Below are 10,388 nucleotides of genomic sequence, written 5' to 3' on the forward strand. Positions count from 1 at the left end.
CCTCAAGGCACAGAAGGATTCGGCCCCCGTACAGGGAAACAGAAATAGTATAGATTGGTGAATAGGTTGGCATCGATGCAATGCGCCACGTTTTTGGGAAGGGTTCCAAGGTGGGGGGGGGGGGGTCGTTTAAGTGCGCTCTTGTGATTTTGAACGGATTAAAGGTGGTGGCATCGGACGGACCATCACTTGCCAGAATATCGGTGGTGGACCTGTGTCTGACAGTTGTCCACTGCACTCGCATCATTGAAATAGCTCAGCAAACATCACACTTCAATGCGAACCACGAGGAGCATTGGAAGGACAGGCTCATCAGTGGAGACAAAAGACTGACAGTCCCCTATGGCCGTGAGCCAAATCCCTACCTAGTCACATGCATTCCTACATCTATTAGTGCGGCTCTTGCCAACGCGAGCCTGGCTTCTTGGATTGGTTGCTCCGGAACGCCGGAGGTTGAGGGGAGACCTGATAAAAGTATATGAAATTATGAAAGGTATAGCTAGGGTAGACAATCACAACCTTCTGTCAGACTGGAGAGCACAGCTTTAAGATGAGAGTGTGAATGTTCAAAGAGGGCTCTGTGGCTTTTTTATTACGAGATATTTAGTTTAGTGATACAGTGTGGACCAGTGATCACCCAGACGCTAGTTCTATCCAACACAGTAGGGACAATTAACAAACGCCAATTAACAATAGACAATAGGTGCAGGAGGAGGCCATTCGGCCCTTCGAGCCAGCACCGCCATTCAATGTGATCATGGCTGATCATTCTCAATCAGTACCCCGTTCCTGCCTTCTCCCCATACCCCCTGACTCCGCTATCCTTAAGAGCTCTATCTAGCTCTCTCTTGAATGCATTAAGAGAATTGGCGTCCACTGCCTTCTGAGGCAGAGCATTCCACAGATTCACAACTCTCTGACTGAAAAGGTTTTTCCTCATCTCAGTTCTAAATGGCCTACCCCTTATTCTTAAACTGTGGCCCCTTGTTCTGGACTCCCCCAACATTGGGAACATGTTTCCTGCCTCTAACGTGTCCAACGCCTTAATAATCTTATACGTTTCGGTAAGATCTCCTCTCATCCTTCTAAATCCCAGTGTATCCAATTAACCTGCAAACCTACACGTCTTTGGAATGTGGGAGGAAACTGGAGCACCTGGAGAATATCCAAACAGTGCATGGGGTGAACGCACAAACTCCATATGGACAGCACCCGTTGTCGGGATTGATCCAAGGTTTCTGGTGATACAAATCAGCAACTCTACTCAGCTAAATATTCCATCGCACCATTAGGGCAAGTTTTATTTAAACAGAGTGGTTTAGTACTTGGAACATGCCGCCAGGAGGTGGTGGTGGAGGCAGGTAAGATAGGTAGGATGAGGCTTTTCGATCGGCACATGGATATGGAGGCACAGACATTGTGGGCCTTAGGGCCTGATCCTGTGTCGTACTTTCCTATGTTTGGTGAACTTAGGCAAGGGAACTGCGTATTTGGAAAAAGAACTACCCAAAACTCGAAGCAAACTAAGGCCCCTGTAGCTTATGATGCACTATACCTTTACACACACACACACACACACACACACACGTTAAAAAGACGATTGCTAATTTGAGAGCCTTCCATAAAGCTTCTCGCAACTTTCAAATCTGCACAAAGCAATCAACGAAATGTGCAGCCAATATAAGATCTTCACCTTTCTCACGACATCGGTAGCAGGGCTTTGGATGAAAACACAAGTACAAGTCAGGGATGCGAGCCTGCCTACCAACAAACCACGAAGCATGCTTCATGCTGAAAGGAGGAAACTGATTCAGGAGGCAAAGACAACCAGAAACCAGAAAGGAACTGGGAGTTCAGGAGAATGTATCATTAGCCCAGCAATGTATGATTTGAATTGTGCTACTTTTAAGCGTGCTGGAAATAATTCAGTACTATTTCAAAACCAAAGAGAACATACACTCAAATTAAAACCAAAAAACAACTTGCTGGAGGAACGTAGGGGATAAGGCAGCATCTGTGGAGGGAATGGGTAGGCTTTGCCCTCTTTTCCAGCTTTCTACCCCCCACCTCCCAATACAATCAATCTGAAGATGGCAGGTTGTTGGGCAAGAGGAAGTAACAAAGATGGAGATATGTAAAACTGTGGAATCAAAGCCATAGCCTGCAAGCACGACATTGAACAAGTACTATAACACCCATGGTATTCCATGCAAGCAAACACAGACATATCGTCAAAAGTCCAATTTTCTCTTCTTTGTAGGTTTAATCTAACAACATGCTCCTGTAATAGTAGGCAGTGTAATGAGCACCACACTTGGAAGCAGAACTTCAAGATGCCACACCATTTAAAGAGTCAAACTCACAGTAATTAATTGGCAGCTTCACTCACTGAAGCAGGTACTTTACCCAAAAATAATGAACAGTGAGAAAATTTGGGCACAGAATTTGACATTGGAGAATTTGACATTGGGAAATTCCCCAAACTTTTCAGTTTAGAGATATTTTACTTGCTGAGCAGGTAATGCTCAGTACTGAAGAAGTACCAATATAAATGATCCGTATTCAAATTTGGACCGTTTGATCTTTGGTCAACTTATCACAGATGCATAGAATTGGCACGTCACAGTAGGAAATGACAATTCTCAGCCGAACAACTAATGGAGCACAATCATGTCAATACCATTTCCCTGCTTGTTTCCCCATAACCATACTACGTATTCCCTCCATAGTGCCTATCCAGTTACCATGAAGGCCCTAAATAAGTCTGTTTCTTCCATCCCTTCACAGTGCTCCAGATTATAATTATTCCCTGGGAAAGGTGGTATTTACATCCACCTGGAACCTTTAGGCCAAAGCTTCATATTTGGACCAGGTGGCACAGTGGTAGAGTTGCTGCCTTACAGCGCCGGAGACCCGGGTTCGACCCCGACTATGGGTGCTGTATATACGGCGTTTGTACGTTCTCTCCGTGACCACGTGGGTTTTCTCCGAGATCTTCGGTTCCCTCCCACACCCCAAAGACATGCAGGTATGTAGGTTAATTGGCTTGGTGTATGTGTAAATTGCCCCTCGTAGTAGGATCGTATTCATGTGCGGCGATCACTGGTCAATGCAGACTTGGTGGGCCGAAGAGCCTGTTTCCGCACTGTAACTTTAAACCAAACTAAAGCTACAAAATGATTCCATTCCCACAATGTTCCAAAGCACCTTATGTAATGTCGCTCACTTCCACGTGTAAGGCACCACAATACTACACCACCAGTGTGGCTTGTTCTTCTTCACCCAAAGAGCTATTGAAGTGGCAATTGTTGGTAATTCAACAGGAACCAAGAATCAGTTGCTAGCTTGCCTATCTTCAAGACAGCAAGCTGCCATTTTAAACCACAATCACACTCACCTGTGCATCACTGAGGGAGTGGTATTACTTTACCGCATTCAAACAAACCTAGTCTGGCAATAGCACTATAAAGGAAGGCACTGTTCAACAAGTCACAACTTGTTTTGATATAATGCCGAAACATCCAAGACACTTGGCGAGAATATTTACTTACTTTCACACTGAGCTATATTAGGGATGCAAACAAAGATTTGGCCAAACATGCAGATTTTAAGGAGTAACTTAAAGGAGCACAGTGGGGTACGATTACGGAGAACATACAACATAGAACAGTGCAGCACAGTGACAGGTCCTTCAACCCACAATGACTGTGCCAAACATGATGCCAAGACCAACTCTTATCCCTATCCCTCCATTCCCTGCTAGTTTAGGAATGCCGAGAACAATTATCCGTGGTGGGTGGAAATTATTAAATTCAGGGATGATCCAAAGTCTGAAGGGTCACAATCCGAAATGCCACCCCTCCTTTTTCTCCAATGATGCTGTCTGACCCGCTGAGTTAATCCTGCACTTTGTGTCTATCTTTCGTATAAAACAGCATCTACAGGTTTTTTTTCTACAAAGGCCAATACTGTTGGAGAGCGGATTGTTTCAGAAAATGGAGATTGGAGGTAGCAATAGCCAAATTTGGTCGCGTGTGGGAAAATCTCACAGCTGCTGCCTCACAACTCCAACAACCAAGGTTCAATCCTACTCTCCAGTCCTTTGTGTGATGTTGATGCAGTCTCTGCGAAACTGCATAAGATTCCTCAAGAGCTATTTCCTCCTATTTCCCAAAGACATGGGTTGGTAGATCACTTGATCACAGCAAGTTGCTCCTATGTAGGTGGCATTTTAGTGAAGGAGAGGGCGAGAAAGGAAAGAATTGATTAAAATGCAGCCTGAATGCACTTCTATGGTCTGGTTACTATATCCCTGTTGATTTAATGTATTATTGTTTATTTTATATATATAGGCATTTGCTATGTGGTTGCATTAATGTATCGGTATAGAATCGAGAAACAGAGGTTTAAGGGGAGGGGAGATTTAATAGGTACCGGAGGGGGAACCTTTTCCACTCAAAGGGTGGTGGCTGTATGGAACGTCTGGAGGAGGGAGATGTGGCAGGGACTATTGCAACCTTTAAGAAACATTTAGACAGGTACATGGATAGGACAGGTTTAGAGGGATATGGGCCAAATGCAGGCAGGTGGGACTAGTGTAGATGGGACATGCATGGTATGTTGCGGGGTGCAGGGCGACTTGGACAAGTAGTGTGGGTGGGCGGATGCATGGCAGATGCAGTTTAATGTGGATAAGTGTGAGGTTATCCACTTTGGTGGTAAGAATAGGAAGGCAGATTATTATCTGAATGGTGTCAAGTTAGGAAAAGGGGATGTACAACGAGATCTGGGTGTCCTAGTGCAACAGTCACTGAAAGGAAGCATGCTGGTACAGCAGGCAGTGAAGAAAGCCAATGGAATGTTGGCCTTCATAACGAGGAGTTGAGTATAGGAGCAAAGAGCTCCTTCTGCAGTTGTACAGGGCCCTAGTGAGACCGCACCTGGAGTACTGGGTGCAGTTTTGGTCTCCAAATTTGAGGAAGGATATTCTTGCTATTGAGGGAGTGCAGCGTAGGTTTACTAGGTTAATTCCCGGAATGGCAGGACTGTCATATGTTGGAAGACTGGAGCGACTAGGCTTGTATACACTGGAATTTAGAAGGATGAGAGGGGATCTTATCGAAACATATAAGATTATTAAGGGGTTGGACACATTAGAGGCAGGAAACATGTTCCCAATGTTGGGGGAGTCCAGAACCAGGGGTTACAGTTTAAGAATAAGGGGTAGGCCATTTAGAACGGAGATGAGGAAAAACTTTTTCAGTCAGAGAGTTGTAAATCTGTAGAATTCTCTGCCTCAGAAGGCAGTGGAGGCCAATTCTCTTAATGCATTCAAGAGAGAGCTAGATAGAACTCTTAACGATAGCGGAGTCAGGGGGTATGAGGAGAAGGCAGGAACAGTGTACTGATTGGGAATGATCGGCCATGATTACATTGAATGGTGGTGCTGGCTCGAAGGGCCGAATGGCCTACTCCTGCACCTATTGTCTATTGACATGTTGGCCGGTGTAGGTAAGTTGGGCCTGTTTCCTCGCTGGAAGACTCTGCAACTTTAAAGCTGTAGCAAGAAAGAATGTAATCACCCCGTTCCAGGGGTAAATGACAATTAAACACCCTTGACAAATATAACAGGATGTGTGCAAGATTCGTTCAATGGATACTTGATGGTCAGCGTGGTCTTGGTGGGCCAAAGGTCTTGTGCCCATCATGGCGAGAATGTAGAAGCACGGATATGAATACTAATGTCATGGTGCTGTTTAAAAAGCTCCCAGTATAGATCAGCAAACATGAAGGTGATGGGCGACTGCAAATTGGAATAGGGGAATGGGAACGTAATATTTGGATGGCTTCAGTTATACAAAGGCAAAAGTACAGGGAAGCTGGCCAGGGAGCATGCACATTTGAGAAGCATGCAATAAAGCTTCAGCAGGTATTCTGTGGCAGGGGAATTAGGCAATGTTACAGATGGTAGAAAGTGTGTACAGGTGGTGTGTTCATTGAGATTAAATAAAAAGTTTGCATTCAGCCTGGGGCAGTTTCATATAGATGGTGCAGAAAAAGTTTCGTTTAGTTTATTATTGTCATGTGGATTGCAGTACAGTGAAAAGCTTTTGTTCGGGAAAAATAGATCAGCTACGATTGAATGGCGGAGTAGACCCGATGGGCCGAATGGCCTGCTACTGCTCCGATAACTTATGAAATAACCAGTCAAAGAGAAGACTACATATGAAGAAAAGGTTATAGTGAGACAGTATTTTGAACACGTGAAATATCACTAGTGAGGTAGAACAGGGTGCCATCGGGTAAACCTCCTCAGTGTTTAATTGTCAAATATACCAACTAGAGAGCGGTCCTGAACTACCATATACCTTATTGGAGACCCTCAGACTATTTTAATCAGACTTTACATTGCACTAAACGTTATTCCCTTTATCCTGTATCTGCACACAGTGGACGTCTTGATTCAAATCATGTATAGTATTTCCGCTGACTGAATAGCACGCATCAATAAAAGTTTTTCACAGTACCTCGCTCGGTACATGTGACAATAAACTAAACGAGCAGACTGATAGTTTAGAGATAGTGAGGGCAGGTCACTATTGAGGCAGCACAGGGTGTCATCTGTGGTGGGTCAACCTTTTCTCAAGAGTGTTTAATTGTCATACGTACCAAAAATTAAATCATGAAATTCTTACTTGCAGTAGCACAACAGGCCTGTAAAGATAGTACTCATAGATAACATAATAAACAAACATAAAAGTTCCATAAATTAAAAATATTAGTGCAAAGCAAAAACCCAGAGCTCCTAGTGCAACCAAGGCACGTTCATCGGTGTAGGAAGGAACTGCAGATGTTGGTTTACACCAAAGATAGACACAAAATGCTGGTGTAACTTTGTGGGTCAGACAGCATCTCTGCAGAAAAAGAATAGGCGACTTTTGGGTCGAGACCCTTCACCAGTCTGAAGAAAGAGTCTCAACCCGAAGCATTGCCTATTCCTTTTCTCCAGAGATGCTGCCTGACCCGCTGAGTTACTCCAGCATTTTGTGTCCAAGACAGTTCATCGTTTAGTTGCTGTTTGTAGTGTTGAAGAGCCCGATGGTTGTTGGGAAAAAGCTGTTCCACAACCTGGAGGTCACAGTTTTCCAACATTTGTTTCTTCTTCCCAATGACAGGGTGAAATGAGAGTGTGGCCAGGGTGGTGCGAGTCTGTTATATGTGTATGTGGAAAACCAACGTTGCATTTCTGAGATGAGTTGCCATGGTGATGTGAAAAGGAGAGAGACAAGGATAGATCCTTGGGGGATGCCAGAACAAACAACACAAGTCAAGGAAGAGAAGCCACTTTTGGTAAGTAAACCACAACTCGGATGGAAAATAATAGGACGCAAGTTGAACTTGACCAGTTGAGTGAAAAAAAGAGGCGGAGAGGAAAGTTGGTGTGGCAAATGATATCAAAGATGGCATAGTTCAGGAACAATAAGGTAGAATGAAGGTGGACACAAAATGCTGGAGTAACTCAGTGGGACAGGCAGCATCTCTGAAGAGAAGGAATGGGTGACGTTTCAAGTCAAGACCCTTCTTCAGATTGATCAAATAAGGTCCGACTTGCATTGGACACATTAGATTTTAGTACATGTGCCATGGATGAAAACCCAGTTGGAGGAAGTCAGTCAACGACAGGATGGTAGGGTGATGCAGCTGGTAGAGCTCCTGCCTCACATCATCAGAGAGCTTGGTTTGATCCTGACCTCCGGTGCCGTCTGTTTGGAGTTTGCATGTTCTCCCTGTGATAGTGTGGGTTTCCTTCCACATGCCAAGGATGCGCGGGTCTGAAGGTAAATTGGTCTCCGTAAATTGCCCATAGGGTGTAGTGACAGTGGGATAACATAGGACTAGTGTAAACGGGTGATCGATGGTCGGCGTGGTCTCAATGGGCGAAGGGGCCTGTTTCCAAGCTGTAACTTTCAATTAATTCAATCAAAGGAGTTCTGGGAAGGATGGACTGGGGCTTTCTCAGTGCCCTGATACATCAGTCAATCAAACTTGCAAAAACAAAATCACCTTTCTCTTTGCAAGAGGGGTAACAAACTGTCTGCCACATGTCACAAAGATTAGCCATGGACATATAAAAAACACTACTTCAGTGGATGAAGGAGGAGTTGCAAGACTGTATACAAGTGCAATTCCTATTTTATACTGTTTTGAAATAGTCGCTTTCATTGAGTGATCTAATTTTCTACCAATTCACCGGCAGCATTTAATATTACAAAGGCTGTCAGCACAAGTGCAACAAACGTGCAATGTTCACGGGTCCGACGAGGCTGTGTCAACGGACCATGACCATGAGGGCTAGGCAAGCCAAAAATATATTCTCGCTCGATGTACAAAGTCATTAAAGAGTCACCATGCAGCCACCAACGATCAGTTCTGGGGTTAACTGCAAGCAGCCTTTTCGGTGGATACAATTAAAACAGCACAAGTCAAGAATGGAAGCTGGAGCTTTTATGGTCTGAATAGTAAACTGCGTAGTAACCAACTCTACGGTGTTATTTACTATAATTGCCTGGGAGACTTCACTCACCAAGTCGTTTGCCACCGACTCACCAATGTTAAACTGTAGGTCATTCGTGAAACACCGTTTATTTGAGGTTTTACTATCTAGCTAAGGTTGTGAAAATGATGGTCGACTTCAAAACAAAGATCTGGGATAATGGAATCGAAAAATCCGACCGGGTGTTTTAATTTTTAAAGGCGTCTCTTTGGCAGGTTAAGTGGTTACAGCGTGTTGAAATGCACATTTCAGGCCTCATGACAATCTCTCAACTGCTGAGTTGCAGATACTGAAAATAGTTTATTCCCGTCCCCTCCCTTTATTTACAGGAGAACTTGGGTTACTTTTGGCGAAATGTGACTGGTCTGGAAAATGAAGGCAATTTAAAAAAAATATATTCATACTTACGTTCTTGTCGGTTTCCAGTTTGAGTTTCTTCTGCGAAATACTTTTCTGAATCCTCTTGCTGAAGCTAGCGTTGCCGGCAGGGCGGTTACACCTCTCTCCATCGTCAACCAGACAGCAAATGTGGCCAAAACCTGGAGCCCCGGCGCCGCCATCCCGACTGTCTTCTTCGGTACTAAAACCGTTCATTCTTTTTTGTTACCCTTTTTTTTTGGCTTTCTTCAAATCCCCTCCCCCTTCAGGGAACGGGTCTATCAACTCTTGTGTCGGTTCGAGACTGTCGGTTGTACTCCCACTTCCACAACAAGAAAAAAATTAACTATTTTTGAAAACAAGAATACATGTCTATGAAAAAAAGAATTCAATATGGCAGAACGTGTTCCTTTAACGGCGGGTTAAAGAACTCATGCTATAACTTTGGCATGGGTTTAATTCCTGCAATTTAAACAAAAAACGAATGTTCTTTCTCCCAGCCAGCTCACAATGGCCGTGGAAACCTCTCCAACAATCTTGCGGCGTTAATGCGCGTCTTTGAAGAAAAATTAAAAAAGGGGGGCGGGGACGAAAAAAAATACACACACGCACAGAGAGCTACCGGGATTGAAGTATGGTGTTTTCATTCAGTCTAGGACACACGTCAGACTTATGGATGGTATTGCACGCGTCCTTTCTCTCAGGAATGCAGGGGAGTGAGGGCTAGAGGGGCAAAGAGAAAGAAAAAAAGAACAAAAACTAAAATATATATATATTGCACTGGGTCTGCCTGCAATACACAGGTCCAGCCCAACAGCTGTTGCCATGTACAACCCTTCCAAATGGAATCAGGAAATAATGCCTCTGCATTGATACATTGCCAACGTTCCAAACGCGCACGGCTCGGGGCTCTGATTGGTGGCGGCTGGTAGTGACTGCGACTACCGTGGAGGGCGCCGGGAAACGGAGTCCCCTGCCCGGCACTCTGCCTCCGTTCGCCATGGCGTGTGGACTACATCTCCCGGCATGCCGCGCTCGCCGATACCGGGCTTGCACGCGTGGGCAGGCTGGATGCGGAAGGAGTGTGGAGACAATGGGCGAAGGGGATCTTTTTTCTTCTTCTTGCAAAGTATTAGACGCCTGCTTTCCAATGCCCCGAAAACAAATGCACGACAACAACAAAAAACAAGAAAGATTGCACACGCGGTTCAAAAAGAAAGTGCCGTGGGCTCTGCAAGTAGCGATTAATTATACGAAATGGCAAATAAAAGTATGTTTCTCATAAATTAAAAAAACATCTATTTTTTTTGTTCTAATACAACAGTTTTGTTCCGACAATGTCGGGGGAGTTTATATTTTTCCTACACTACTGTCAAGTCGAGTTTATTGTCATATGCACAAGTACGGCGAGGTACAGATGTAACGGAAATCTTGCTTGCAACATCAGCACAGGCAC

The 10,388-nt window shown here is 44.5% G+C and overlaps 1 protein-coding gene across 1 annotated transcript in view; it reads right to left on the reverse strand.

Moving 5' to 3' along the window:
* sap30l (sap30-like) overlaps positions 1 to 9,769 on the reverse strand; it is a 29,235-nt gene extending 19,466 nt beyond the window's left edge. The window contains exon 1 of the mRNA XM_078396861.1: positions 8,963 to 9,769. Within this exon, the coding sequence (XP_078252987.1) occupies positions 8,963 to 9,148 (186 nt within the window). The 5' untranslated portion in view covers positions 9,149 to 9,769. The remainder of the gene's footprint in view (positions 1 to 8,962) is intronic.
* Positions 9,770 to 10,388: the final 619 nt, after the last annotated feature.

This window comes from Rhinoraja longicauda, chromosome 3 (genome assembly GCF_053455715.1).
Source record: "Rhinoraja longicauda isolate Sanriku21f chromosome 3, sRhiLon1.1, whole genome shotgun sequence".
NCBI classification, from domain to species: Eukaryota; Metazoa; Chordata; class Chondrichthyes; order Rajiformes; family Arhynchobatidae; genus Rhinoraja; species Rhinoraja longicauda.